This window comes from Atractosteus spatula, chromosome 25 (assembly GCF_055471065.1).
Source record: "Atractosteus spatula isolate fAtrSpa1 chromosome 25, fAtrSpa1.hap1, whole genome shotgun sequence".
Taxonomy (NCBI): domain Eukaryota; kingdom Metazoa; phylum Chordata; class Actinopteri; order Semionotiformes; family Lepisosteidae; genus Atractosteus; species Atractosteus spatula.
In genome coordinates this window covers 2,469,033-2,483,709 of record NC_142730.1, presented here as the reverse complement: position 1 = coordinate 2,483,709, position 14,677 = coordinate 2,469,033, and the positions used below count along the sequence as shown (strand labels likewise).

General features: G+C 49.5%; 1 protein-coding gene across 8 annotated transcripts in view; it reads left to right on the top strand.

Annotated features, from left to right (window-relative positions):
• The window catches only part of arhgap33 (Rho GTPase activating protein 33), a 60,594-nt gene that overhangs the window by 28,555 nt on the left and 17,362 nt on the right, over positions 1–14,677 (top strand). For all 8 annotated transcript variants that reach the window (XM_088905372.1, XM_088905369.1, XM_088905374.1 and 5 more), the window contains 13 exons: positions 208–299; positions 1,526–1,610; positions 3,030–3,116; positions 3,703–3,840; positions 4,383–4,475; positions 5,355–5,477; positions 6,469–6,546; positions 6,741–6,822; positions 7,655–7,720; positions 11,926–12,075; positions 13,070–13,172; positions 13,302–13,446; positions 14,454–14,536. In XM_088905372.1, coding sequence (XP_088761498.1) covers positions 208–299; positions 1,526–1,610; positions 3,030–3,116; positions 3,703–3,840; positions 4,383–4,475; positions 5,355–5,477; positions 6,469–6,546; positions 6,741–6,822; positions 7,655–7,720; positions 11,926–12,075; positions 13,070–13,172; positions 13,302–13,446; positions 14,454–14,536 — 1,325 coding nt within the window. The remainder of the gene's footprint in view (positions 1–207; positions 300–1,525; positions 1,611–3,029; positions 3,117–3,702; positions 3,841–4,382; positions 4,476–5,354; positions 5,478–6,468; positions 6,547–6,740; positions 6,823–7,654; positions 7,721–11,925; positions 12,076–13,069; positions 13,173–13,301; positions 13,447–14,453; positions 14,537–14,677) is intronic.

Genomic DNA, 14,677 nt, shown 5'->3' with positions numbered 1-14,677 from the left:
TCATGTTTCAGCCTCTCATTACACTCCTTTGAGTGGTCTTCCGCAGCTGGAGGGTCAGTTTGTTAACGAAAGTAGCGAAGTCTTGCAGTGGAATGGTATTGAAACGTCACACTCCTGGCTGAGTAGGGAAGGCCCCGAGGGAACGTGTCCCTGGATGACTAGCTGAAGGTTGTGCTGTAACACTCCCTCTCTCTGCTGCGATTCCAGGCAAGGAGCACAGATAACCTGGACAGCTCAGGGGAGCCCGGCTCTCGCTCCGCGGGAGGCAACGCCGCCGGGAAGGGGAAAATGAGCAAAAGGTGAGGATGTGTTTTTTTTTTTTTTTATTGGCTGCAGATTTTTTTTTTCCCCTCTCAAAATTAACTTTATTTCACAGTAAGTACACACTCTAACAGATTATCAATCCCCTATTAAAGAAAACCGTTCTAAATCAGGCGGTTGTCCGTTATTGATCAGTGCAGGTGGGTGACGGGGCCGGATTGGCACAATGAGAGAGTCCCTCCAAGCCCTGCCCCTTGCTGTTATCCATGCCGTTTCCCTGTCCCGGCTCTGAAACTGCGGCCGTCCGACCCTCCGCAGGAGCTCAGGGAGCAGGGATTCCCTCCACAGTCCCTTCCAGCGCTCCCTCGCCGTGGAGAATCTCCATTTGGCGCTGTTGCCCTTCATCCTCCCTCTGAGCTCCACAGGGATCCTCTCCTCCTGCTCCCTCGCTCCCCACTCCGGGTTGTGCCGGATGAGAGTGTCCCTCGCCTTCCACAGTCCCTGTTCCGCTAGGGACACCAGTAGCCAACGCAGGTGCCGTGTCCCCTTGTCCGGGCCGGTCGGTGCTCCGGCTGCGGTGTCGAGGAGCGGTTAGGACTGGAAGGTTGCGGGTTCAAATCCTGGACAGGGCAGCGCTCTCCTACTCCTCGCCAAGCCTCTCCGCTCGTACTGCTCCGCTGGCTGTGTGGGGGTGAGTGCTGATGGAAGTGGCTTTCAGCAATAGTGTCTGTCAAATCAGTTAATAATAGCTCCGATTTCCAAAGAGGGTTCGGCGTGATCTCGGATGGAAATCTGGGAACAGGACTCTTCGTGTTGGAGGATGGTTGGAGAAACGCCGTGAAGATTTTTATTGTGAAGTATTGTGCTGTTAGCCTCTGCTTGAAGAGAACTTACTGCCTCCGTCTCACGGCCTGCTGTTCGGAACAGTCAAAATGTCCCTTCTGCAACGAGGAATAGGCTAAAACAGATGCAGCTAAAACACTTGAATCATGCAGACAAAAGGAGGAAGGCTCCAATTTCCCACTTTTAACAGTGTGTTTTTATTTTTTAAGAATAACAGTAACAGAAGCGCAGCTGGCCGGTGTGGTTGTGTTATCAGCGGGTGGTTTTTACCAGTTTGTTTCATGTTTTGTTTTTTATATCCTGTTGACCTGCATTTCAAGGTTTGTTTCTCGACCTTCTGAAAGTTTCTCATTCCGTCCAGTTTGCTCGGACACCTGTCCTTGCTTTATCAGACACTAGCAGGCGCCCTTGTGTTTTGCAGGCTGTCCATTGTGAAAGGTCACTTCCCGAAGCTGGTGGACTGTGCCCACTTCCACTACGAGAATGTGGATTTCGGAACGATCCAGGTAACCGTTGTCACGAGACCTGAAAAGAAACTAAGATATGAGAACTGTAAAAGATGGTAACTGCAGTCCCATTTTCTCAGACTGGTTATTACGTCTCAGTAGCACAATAAATTCATTGGCAGAAAAATGAATCAGCACAACATCGTGAACTTTGTGAAGGTACTGTAAGTCACCATGTTGCTGCAAGCTCACATTTGATTTTTTGTACTCGAAATCCAAACACATCCTTGGCGCAGCCTGCAGTGTGTGGGCTTATATAAGAGCCTGAGGTGGATGCAAATTTAAACGGATCAAACAGCTTATGTCATGAGTTCCTTGTCTTTCTCCTTCCACTGAAATATCACCCCGTATCACAGACTTAAAAGATCTGAACATTCCTCATTAATCTGAACATGAATCATTTTTTAAATGATGTGTTTAGATGGCTATCCCCCCTTAAAACAAAAGAAAAGAAGAAGCATAAGCAAACGCACACAGGGTTACAATCTGATGGCAACTCCTTGCGTGCTCCAGGCGCAGGCTGATGGATGTGCCCTGACTGCGAGACCAGAATGTCAAGGCAGTGGAAGGAACATCTCAGTGTTGTGTTCATACGGTCTAGCAGTTTGTGCTGGCAGTGTGCTTGGTTTGTGAAGGTTAGAAAGAGGTGGGGAGGGAAACAGCTGTTTCTTCTGATGTGTGTGTGTGTGTGTGGGGGGGGGGGGGGGGGGGAGGTCTTTTCAGCCATTGGCAGGACTGAAGCCAATCTTTTTTCTGTCTGATGACCTTCAAAAAAATCCAAGTCGTCCCCCCCCCCCCCCCACCTCCTTCTTTCCCCCTGTCTTGAGAGTCTTATTGTGTGCTGGAGCAGAAGAGAGTGAAATGTGCGAATCACTCTCGCAGCCAGTCCAGGGTCGGTCAGGGTCACGGTACCTCCTGCAGTGAGGCTCTTCATCAGCGGAGGGAATGTGCACGGACAGGCCGAAGGAACTGCCTCTTCTCAGTCTGGACTAAATCTCACCCTCTGAAGCCTGGAAGTCTCCCACGGCTACATTTCAAGTCTAGGCTGATTTAAAAATGAAGCAATGAAAGTAAAACTATGGTTATAGAAACCCGTGATTCTGTTATTTAACCCATGCCTTTTTTGAAAAGAAACCATCAGTACAGATAGTTTGCAATCACAATTTTCAAAACAAAGCCTCACGCTTTAGGGGTTTGGACTCTTGAGAGCTGTGGTAGTATGATGTAGAAAAAAAAACCCTCAGGTTTTCCTTCTTCCTGTGTGAAAGCCTGGTGTTTAGAGTTTTGCAGTGAGCTGCTGTAGGGTCCTGTCCAGGTGGGCTATAGTTCTCTCAGGGTGATGAATGAGACAGACGCCCTGATGCGCATCTTCCAGGAACGGCTTGTGAAAGACTCTAACCTCTGTGTCTGTACTCTCAGCTGCAGTTCGCCAGTGAGCAGAACAGTGCCAACTGGGCATCTGCCACAGGCAAGGACCTGGTCTTCCTGGTACAGGTGTCATGCCAGGTGAGCAAAGCCAGCCTTTCTTAATGAGATGTGCCTCCCCCCATTGAGTATTTTGATTCAGTGTGTATTGTGGTTGGTTTCTTTTTTTTTCCAAACATACAATATACAATTCATTGATAGAGCCAAAACATGCCTCACAAGCAACAACTTTTTTTTTTAAACAAACACTTATTAATACAATGCGCACAGTAAGCAATACACAACATAAACATACAACATACAAGGTTTGGTTGGTTTCTGAATTGACTTCACCACCCAGGAGCACGTAAGTAATTAAGTGTTGGAAGATCATTAAGACTGCAGAGGAATGGAAAATACAGGATTACAGGCATTTCATGTAGGGTTTCATGATCTGCCACAGAAGACTAAGTGGGGTTTGCTTTATCAATCCCAACACCCAGTCCTATTCTCATATCGCACCTTTCAACACGGAGATTTCTCAAGGCACTTAACAGAAATTATACAAAAAACAGTACGGTTTATGGAGTATGCGATGAAAGCAGCTGTCAGTGACGCAAGGGCGAACACGAGCTGAAGGAAACGGATTAAGGGTGTGGCGAGCTCAGCGGTGTGTCTTTACGCTCAGGGGAAGACCTGGCTGGTCCGCAGGACCTATGAGGAGTTCCGGACGCTGGACAGTCACCTGCACCAGTGCATATACGATCGCCGCTACTCCCAGCTGGTGGAGCTGCCACCCATCGAGGACGTCAGCGAGAGGCTGGAGGTAGGGGCGTCTCTGGTCCGGCCGTGCACGTCCATCTTTCGTTCGAGCCGAAAGGGGCTGGAGCGAAATTCCCCAGGAATTGTGTCGAAGCCGACTTCCTGGAATCCAGGAAGAGGTCTGCTGATCACGATTATGACAGCAGTGGTGTGACAAGGGAGGAAGGTTTGGGCTTGGTCAGAGAGAACTCTCAGGGCTCCAGGGGTGACAGTGACCCCCCCCCCCCCCCCCCCTCCCGCCGCGACTTCCCGGACCCCTGTACGTTTTCTTGACATCCACGAGACACACCCCCCTATCCCGATCAGCGCTGATGCCCCTGTAGAGTCAATGCGGTGAATGGGAAGGTGGCCTGAGTGCCCCTCCTCATCCTCCCCCCGCCACACGTGGGTACAGGAGTCCAGAGATTCAAAAAGAAACAACAGGGTCAGTCCAAACTGGGTGCTAATATAACACCAACTAATTGAGGATTCTTAGACCGTCTTAAAAACGAGGTTTCCTGCAGCGGGCCGTGTATAGCCTCTGCCACACTCTGCCTCTGTTCACAGATCTTCACCCCTCTGCTGTCCGAATACCTGAACCGCCTCTCCATGATCGTGGATAACAAGCTGAACTGCGGGCCTGTCCTCACCTGGATGGAGGTAAGGCGCCACAAGGCGCACAGCCTGCTGGGACATTTCCTGGACTCGCAGCTCGCAGTGCTACAAACCAGCAGCCGAGTCCCGATGGCTTTCCCAGAAGTCTGCTGGAAAGCCCTTATACAGGAGAAGCTGGACAGGAAGGGGCGGGTCAAGCCATCAAGACCAGCAGGGTCCTCCGGTTCTTCTTTATTCTACCTCTGATCTTGACTATGTCAATGAGGCGACTGTGGGCATCAGTCGAATCATTAGGATTCTTTAGGTCTTAATCAGTTGTGAGTTAAAGAGCACCTGTAAAATCTATCCAGTGTCCATCCAAGGCCTTCTGTCTGGCTCACTGGCCTGATTAAGAATGTAGACCAGCCTGCGGCTATTGTGCATATTAGTGTTTATTTATATGCATAAGGAAACATCATGAATGATCCTCACAGACACAACCTGCTGCCTGTATGTATATTTGTTGATCGTCTCTCAGTGAGGGCGGCATGGTGGAGCGGTGGTTAGCATTGGTGTCTCGCAGCACTAGGGCCCTGGGTTCAATTCCCACGCAGAAAGCACCCCAGGAATTGTTTGTATCTTCTCCCTGCATCTGCATGGGTTTCCTCCAGGTGCTCCGATTTCCTCGCGCAGTCCTTGCTCGAGTACGTGGGTTAATCGGCGTCTTGGAAAATTGCGCTTGGCGTGAGTGTGTGCATCTGTGTCTGCCCCGGTGCTTGCTGGGATGGGCTCCGGCTCCCCACGGCCCTCTAATGCATAGGGTGCTTCCAAGATGGATGGTTCTCTCATCTAAGCGTGTGCTAGCAGATTTCGTCAGCTTGGTCTCCGGCACCCGTCTTTGACCGACCTTCCTGATGGGTTTTTGTCTTTCTCCCCCGCGGGCAGATCGATAACCGAGGAAACCGGTTCCTGCTGAAGGAGGAGGCGTCCCTCAACATTCCAGCCATCGCGGCCGCCCACGTCATCAAGCGCTACACGGCGCAGGCCAGCGACGAGATCTCCATCGAGGTGCGTCTCGCGCCACGGGGAGAGCGGGCAGCGCTGCCAGCTGATTGGCCGAGCCTGCCAGCTGATTGGCCGAACCCGCGAGCTGATTGGTTGGCTTAAACGGTCACCTGTACTAATGGGGAAGGAAGATGTTAAATAACAAAATTCTGCAATTATTTATGGAGCATAATTGTAATAATCTAAATAATTGTGTGCTTGGGCTACTAGATGCATGGTGCACAGGGAGATTCCACTAGAAACTTGACCCTTGGTCAGTGGTTTATGGTAAAGAGAAAGGAGTGAACTTGTAAGGAATAAAAGAGTCCATTCTGTCCGACTTTATCCCTCCACTCTCTCCTCCACACACCTTGTCCTGTTTCATCCTCCTCAAAATTATTTCCAGCCCTGTCCCTGAGGCGCCCTGATTGCCTATTTCTGGGTATCTGTGCCAGGGATATGGGTGACCCGTGCCGTGAAAGGTCTCTTCTGGGATTTCTCAAGTGCAAATGAGACAGGAAATTCGGAAACCGTTCTTTTCTTTTCTGGGTCAGACGCCAGCTGTGTGGGGGGGGGGGAGAAGAGGTCTCGCCTGCAGCGGGTTGCTTTTTGTCTGATGCAGCTTTAAAACAATGGGGTTCAGCTCCCGAGTGCCTCTGGTTACTCTGCCTTCAGATTGCAGGATGAGGGCTGTGGGCCAGAGGCCAAGCGTGAGACCAGGGTTCACCCAAGTGATAGAGCACAGCAGGCTACTGGCCATTGCAATCTGGTGGGATTGTAGTGGGTTAGGGTATGCTCACTTTTATGCACCATACCAATCCCTGTAACTTGCAGGTCATTTTGCCATGTTATCAGCAAGAGCTCCGTCATTCCAGAGGGTAGAAGTAGTTAGAGATAGTGCAGTGGAGAAAGACGCTACACTTTATGCTGATTGCACCTGGCGCTTGAACATGGGTATTATATGATATAGCCGTTTGTTACCCTGGCCCTCCGGGACACGTTTTCCTTTCCGCAGGTTGGCGATATCCTCTCGGTGATCGACATGCCCCCCAAGGAGGAGACGAGCTGGTGGAGAGGCAAGCATGGCTTCCAGGTACAGATCCGTCTTTCTGAGAAAAGCCCGGTTTTACAGCAGGGCCGCACAGGGGTCAGCACAGCACAGTGCTGAGCGTGTCCTGAAAAGGATGTAGTGGCCCCATGAGCAGGGCTCCACTGCTCGTTCTGCACCTCGTGCTCGCTGCAGTCTCCGTGTCCCGTCTTGACCCGGTGCCTGTCGATCTGCCGCAGGTCGGCTTCTTCCCCAGCGAGTGCGTGGAGCTGATCAACGAGAGGAGAGCCCAGCCCTCCTGCGCGCCGGCGGCCAAACTAGGTGAGCGTGCCACTCGTCCTGCGGAGTGGAGTGGGAGTGGGGGGGGCTCTGGGCTGGTCGCTGAAAGGATAGGGGTTCGAATCCCAAGTGGAGCACTCCTCTCGTGCCTTTGATTGAGGCACCTCACTCCGATTTCTCCCATAAAACGATGGATAAGTCATCGGAAGCTGTCTTCATTGTAAATGGGAATTTGTGTTCAGTTGACTTCATTCCAGCATCCATTCCGTTATCAATATATATATATAGCAGAGATCTCTGGACAGTGGCCCTGGACAATGACAGAGTGGGCAGTTCCAGGTGTAGGACTGAGAATGAGCAGCTCGAGTCCAGATGTACTGGATGGTCAGACTGGGTTTTGGCTTCGTCAGTGGCTCTTTGACGAGCCGGTCAGATGAGGTTGTTGGATTAGCGTACGAGGAACGGACTGGATGAGCAGGCACGGGGTATCCTCTTTTCCAGACCCTTTCTGTGCACGGGCAGTATTCGTAAGAGACTGCATGAGGAGAGGCAGAGCTGTGACATTGCCGATTCAGCGCCTTCAAAAATGATTCAAAGTGGTTGGGGTGCCGGCAGGTTTGGGTGGAGGTTTGGCAGATTACGGGGTGTCATCCTAGTTGGCAAGGCAGAGGGGAGTGGTTCTGAGGGTGAATGGAATTTGGGGGTGTAGCAGTCTGGCGAATAGAGTAGAAACGGACCGCCTGGGCAATGGGGGTTTTTCTGAAGTGAAGCTGGGACGAAGCTCAGGGTGGAAACGCGGGGAAGCCCACAGAGCAGTGTGCGTTCAGCCCAGCGATCGTCACCCCCTCCCAACTGCATGTCCTTGTGCTTTCAGATGTTGACGGCAGTAACACCAAGGCTGGGATAGTAGGTGTCCAGCGCCCTCCTTCTCCAACATCAGGTAAAAATGAGAATTATTACTGAAGACAGTGAGGACCCGGGTCTTCAGCTCCCTCTGTGATGGAGCGCCCTCTTGGATCTTACAAGAAGAAGCGCTTTTGCACAGGCTGGGGTACAGATCGCACAAGATGAAAGGTTAAGCCAGACGATCGGCAGGGCAACGCGTAAACAGGCTGAAAGCAGGGGCAAGATGAAGAATTTAGCAAGAGCAGAGGCTTTGGCCACCTGAATCTTTAGAGCAGGGAGTCGAGATCCTTTATCTGTTCGACATCCAGTCTAAAAAAAAAATGCCATCCTTTCACCACGCGGCGTCCCTCTCTCTGTCACTCCAGTAGGGCCATTTGGACAAGTTTGTTCTAGAGGAATGAGTGCAATCTACTGGACCATAGGCCTAACAAAAAAAGACTGCCCTTTCTTGCGTGTGGCAACACCAAAAAGCATGCCTACGGAGGATGGAGAACCGAAGCTCCTCGTTTATCTGGTACAGATGACCCGATGGGGGTGAAATCTGCCCTCCGGAATAAGTCAGGAAGCATCTGGCTGATATTCTGAGACCCATAACCAAACAAGGGAGGCAGGCTGAAGGGAGCTCCCCTCCTTTGCTCAGAAGTTCTTATTTTGCTGATAGAACGCATATCAGTGGCTCCTCAATGTAGAAAGAAGGGGCGTTTGGAGCACGTTCTGTGAATTCTCCATGTACTCTGAGTCGCTTCTTTATGTTATCAGATTGTCATTTTGTCTTGGTGTTTGTTGTGTTTTTGTCGTCTTTTTCTCTCTCTTAGTTCTGCATCCTTGGTTCCTAAGACTTGCTGGTAACTGTTTATTACAAAGTATTCCCCCCCCCCCCTAATTTACTGACATAGACAAAGTCTTTCACAGCCATTCACGCAATGAGCCACTATGGTAATCTCACGCCATTTTGGCCATGAAAAGGGTACAGACCTTTTCCACAGTCTCAGAATGAATAGCTTTCAGGGTTCACAGCTTTCTCCTCTAACTGGAAATCAGTTCTAGGTGGTTGTCCCAATTTTAAGAGGGAAACACAAGGAAAAGGGGGCAGGTAACTGTGGTGTGGACAAGCCATTCCTTTTCAGCAGCCTTCAGTGGGTCAGTTTTAGTTCAGATTACAGGCTGTGAGATAATGAAGAATACACAGACACTACCTCGCACTCCTTCTGTATATAGCAGTGGTTAGCGTTACAGCCTTGCAGCCCTGAAGCCCTGGGGGGGCTGTCTGTGGGGAGTTTGCACGTTCTCCCCTGTTTGTGTGGCTTTCCCCCTGGAGCTCCAGTTTCCTCCCACAGTCCAAAAACGTGCTGGTGGGTTAACTGCCTTCTGGAGAAATTGGGCCTGGTGCGAGCGAGTGTGTGTCTGCTCCCCCACAACCCTGTGTTGGATAAAGCGGTAAGAAGAGGGGTGGAAGTTCTTTTTTTTTTCTTCCTGGAAGTTTTTATAAAAGCTAGGAGAGCCTAACGCATGTTGTGTTAATGCAAGGACAAAATCAGAGGTAGTGTCTCCTTCCGTTTTAGGCTAAAAAAAAAAATCTGTGTCCTCCGTACCCCTCTGCTGCAGGCCCACGAATCTCTTTTTGAAATAGAAGTTGAAGTCTTAAGGGAGAGGGTTGAATTAGTTGCATTAAGACTTAGGTGGACTAATTAAACAAACCTCAGCTGCATTTAAACACCTGGGGGTTTGAAGAGACCCAGAAATGGGACTGGGAGCCGGGACTGGGGATCCTGCTTGTAGCCTTCGGCTGTTGTCCCCATATGTCCATGTGGCACATTCCTAGAGCCCAGTTACACTGCAGTACACTCTAGACCTGGGCTTGTCCTTCTGCAGCCTTTCCAGTCCTCTCTGCTGCTGTACATCACACAGCAGCGCTGCAGTGTGGGGGCATGAGGCAGGGCGCTGGCTCTGTGGCTGAGGATCTGCGCCTGTGGCCGGAAGGTTGCCGGTTCGAATCCCGTGGCTGGCAGAGGAATCCTACTCCGTTGGGTGCCGTATAAATGGCTGACCCTGCGCTCTGACCCCAAGCTTCTCTCCCTGTCTGTGTGTCTCATGGAGAGCAAGCTGGGACAAGACAAACCCCCTAATACAAGAAATTGTATAAGGCCAATAAAGTGATCTTATCTATTTTCTGAGCGCCGTAAAATTACTGGCTGCGAGTGATTAAAACAAAATGAGGCTTGTTGTGTAAATGAATTACGTGCTGTGTCTCTGAAATAGAAGGTCTTCTGTTTTTTTGTCCTTTTGTGTTGCAAAACGTCTGCAAGTCATGCTACAGTAGTGTCCCAGTTTCTCAAAGTGTACAGCTTGCTTTGCAGTTCATCCAGGGTTGTACAGACACCACACACGACATGAGTGTCTCAACAGCACCTGCCTTTTAAGCTGTGGCGTGCTCGTTAGGGTGCATATGTGGACTGTCCGACGCATCTGATAAAGCAGCAATTTTCAACTTGTTACACTCCCTGAAAACAAGCAGAACCATTATCTGAGAAGTCAGGTGCCCTGCCACAGAGCAAATCGCTCCAAAGGAACACCCTTTTGCATTAATTTTCTCCCTCTTTAAGAATTCAATGGATTATATTGTGTTTTTTAGAATCAGACCTCATTTGCCAGCTAAAGAAATGCAGTACGAGGAGAAAGCTGTGAATCTGTTACCCAAAAAGAGGGACTTCAGAAGGCTATCTCTGTCCTTCATGGGAGAGCCAGTATATAATTCTGTAGGAAACACTAAAATGCTATTAACCAATCTGTATTTTACCTAGTATGTGATACTCACCTTGGCCAAAATATACATAGTGCTGCCACCCTGCGAGCTTTGACAGATTAAAATTTAATTTCGGCATTTTTAATGTGTCCAGAATCTCTAGTCCAGGAGTCCCAAATTCAGATTTGTTAAACAAGCAAGTTAATTGTGTCAAACCAGGACTCAGGATGTCGCTTTGTGATCAAGTGCAGGTAGGTCTTGATTTAGGTGGCAGATAGCTCCCTCAAAAATGCTGCTTAATTCCAAAATGTGTAAAATAAGAGCTAATCTCCCCAAAAAAAAATGGATATAAATGGGGGGGTGGGGGGTTGGTAGGTGTCTCCTATTTAGTCCCAACAAGAAGGTAGAAAATACCGATTAAAAAGAAACACTGTGCGCTAACTGTTTGATCAGGAGTCAGACACAGCCGGCCTGTGGGACTGGTGGTTTTCCTCTTGCTGAGCTGATTAATGCCAAGTATTTTGAGGTCTTCTGAGTAACGTTACAAACCAATTTATCCTCATTTGAATTTTAGCTGATTATTAATAGTGTACTGTTTCATTAATTGAATTTTAAGATTATAGGATAGTTTTGGTAGGGAAAAGAATGCTTCACAATTACCCATTTTTATTTCCACGTACTGTGGATTTGAAGATTGTTTTTCACACTATAACCTACTTCTTTATAGTTTTATTTTTGGGTTTATACCCTATAAACAAAAGGCACAGGGTAAGACAGACATGTAGTTAGTAAGCATGTGATGCTGAGAGATCAACAGACTGATACCAAGACTGCCTGTGTGTGACCACAGCGACTCTGTTCACCTGGGTGCACAGCTGAGTAAACCGAGTACCCTCAGGCCAGGCGTGTTCAAGTGAGAGCTAAATTCAGAGGTGGGATATATTGGTATACGTTAAACCAGAAAAGTGCAAGAAAGAGATGGTAAATTGAGGACTGCCTCTATGCGTTTCAGTTCATCAACAAAATGCTATCTACAAAAATGCTTTGTAGTTGAGCAGTTAACTTAATTCAGTTAAGACACCAAGCTCCTAAATTCAAACAAAAGACTGGTGTTTGGGACCCCTGTTCTAACCCTTTGGCTAATACCATTGCATTAATTCAACACTCCTGATGCCTCATGGTTGCCAGTACCCGAAAGTGATACAGCGGTGACTGGTCTCACACTCCTGTGAAGGCATAGCCCAGCCATTTTCCGCTGTTCAGATCCGGAAATTTCGTCCGGAAACGGTGTGTAACGTCAGTTACCCCTGGATCGCGCTGGTTCACTTTGCATTCACCCATCTGCCCAGACACGGGCCCAACCCTCAGGTGCTTCTCCCCAGTTTCCTCCTCCTTCTCTCCCCCCCCTTCGTCTCTGAGTTTGGCCCCGTTGCGTCCTGCTCTTGGCCCTTGCCATTCCCGCTCTCAAGTTCTTCATCTCCATCTCCCGGCCCCAGTGTCCAGGAAGCACGGCAAGCTGATGGGCTTCCTGAGGACCTTCATGAAGTCCCGGCCCAGCAAGCAGAAGCTGAAGCAGAGGGGCATCCTGAAGGAGAGGGTGTTCGGCTGTGACCTCGGGGAGCACCTGCTCAATTCGGGCAGCGAAGGTAACCCCAGATTTCAATCCAGGAGCGGGCAAAGTACGGGCTTCTTTCAGGTCCTTCAAAGGGCAGCTGAGGTCCCACTTTCTCAGACCAGTTAGTACGTCTCGGGTACAGAATAAATTCACTGATTTTATAGGGGGGAAAAAAGTCATGAATTTTGAATCGAGCACACAATCGGGAACTTTGTGAAAGTACCGTAAGTCACCGTGTAGTCGCAAACTCACATTCGAGCTCCCAAGAACTGTGACATGAAGCGGCCCTTCCTGCTCCCTAGTCACTGTAATGACTACTGTAATGCGATGTACAGTGAATAAGTAGAGGTTGTGCAGCTGACATTTCACCGCAGAACTGTTCCAACATGATCTGCGTGCAGAGTTAACAAATGAGTAGTATTCGTCGGCGAATTGATCCCAGGATCTGCTCCAGCCATTTCTTGGAAGAAGCCTTCCAAGAGGAAGGCTGCAACAGCATGGCTGGGCAGCTTGCTCCACACTCCCACTACTCTGTGTGTAAGGAGGTGGAGGGGTCTCCTGCTTTCGGTTCTAAATGCACTTTAGTGTAGCTTCCACCTGTGTCCTCTAGTTTCTATTTTACTGTTCATTCTATTGAAATCCTCTGCATTGAATTTGAATATGGCTTACGGAGATATTGGACAAAGACAAAAAAAAAAGTGACGATAATAGTAGCAATAACTGTAAAAGGGAACCCGTGATTTATGGTGATTTATCCTTTGACCCTTGATCTTCACCTACCCTTAACACTGCAGAATATCTTTGTTTTTTTTAGCTCAATGGATAGTGAACTGATGATTGACAGCATGTTAAACATTCATGTACGTGCCTTAATATAAACTGTGATGGGACTTGGCACAGGCCCTCTTCTGAAACGAGGCAGTGCACCGAATAGCTAGCTTGGACCGGAGTTCCAGTGTCCCTCTTGAGTTCCCTGCTCAGGGCAGGAAAGGTTGCAGCTGCCTGACTCAGTGTGCCCACCTCAGTCCCTCAGGTGCTCAGGAGCTGTTCGGAGTTCATCGAGAAGCACGGTGTCGTGGACGGGATCTACAGGCACTCTGGGGTGTCCTCCAACATACAGAAACTGCGGTGAGAAATCCACACGTGCATGCGGCCTGCTTGACTGGCTTGCGTTTATCCAGACTATTGGGTCTTGGTCGCCCCCTTGTGGTGAGTCTGTAAAAGGATTCCCCTCCCTCTTCTCTCTCCCTCTGCCAGGCACGAGTTTGACAGCGAGAACGTGCCTGACCTGACGCGCGACATCTACATGCAGGACATCCACTGCGTGGGCTCCCTGTGCAAGCTCTACTTCCGTGAGCTGCCCAACCCCCTGCTCACCTACCAGCTCTACGACAAGTTTGCAGTGAGTGTGGCGCAGCGGGCAGGACCGCAGTGTATCACGCTGGTTGGAACTGAAATGACAGGAGGACGCCGGATCTTTGCTTGTCCCTTGAGGCGCCCAGGCTGTGCTGCAGCGAAGGCTGACCTTGATCGTTGAGCCCCCCTCGGCTGCCTAGCTGTTATACCAGTCTGAGCTCCTGACAGAATGCAGGCTCTTCCCCTGTTGTCTTCAATGACCTGCTCGCATGGCTCTGTTCTGTTTGCTGAAATTCTTTGTCAGTCTTCTTTTGAACTTTGAATCGGTTTAAGCTGATCCCGTCAGATCTAGATAAACTAGCCTTTAATCTTTGTGGACATGTAGAGGGGAGCTCTTGATGTTAATAATGAGGAACTGTCACAATGAGGAAGATCTGATTGGTAAATGTGATGGATTAGATGCTACAGCACTTCATCTTGACAGCGGGTGTTTAGTAAACCTTGAGCTGCTGTGATCACATTTTTAAAGATCAGTGTGAATGAGAGACTGCTGAATGAGAAGCTTGGTTCCTTCTCACCCAAATTAAGTTGCATCATTGACAGCCAGAGGCTTTGTGACAGTGGAAGAAAATAGTGGAGGCTCTTAGTAAATTGTTGATGCATGTAATGCAACTCCTGATTGTGGATAAGGCTTTTAGTCAGTCGGATCTGTCATTTTAAACCTCGTTTTTCCAGATGTGCACCCTACAGTAGACTGGTGTCCCGGGGTGTAGTCCCAGCTTGAGAGCTGTGCCGGTCAAGATGAAGGCTCGGGGTTGTTGCAGACAACCTTACCAGGGATACAAGGCTTTCTAATAATAGATGGAAGGATTTTAAGCTGCTGATGTGATCTACATACTAGAACCAGGCGTAGCGATGTCTGTCGAGCAGAGCTAGTATGTGGGCCAGTGTCTTGTGCATCATTAAGAAAGTGTCTGGCTCGCTCTTGACAGAAGCCCTGATCTATTTTCAGGAAGGGCCTAGGCTCCTGATCCCTCTCTCTCTCGCCCTCAGGAATGCATGGCCTCAACGCCTGAAGACGATCGAATGGTGAAGGTGCACGATGTCATCCAGCAGCTGCCTCCCCCCCATTACAGGTAGGAGCCAGCGGTGTGTGGGTGCGGCCTTGTCAGTCACCAATCGCTTGCTGTGGGCGTGGCCTGTGGGCGTGGCGGAGGTGATGTCACTGGCCCTGTGCTGCAGGGCAGTGTGAGATGGAAGCCCCTGGAGGTTTCAGA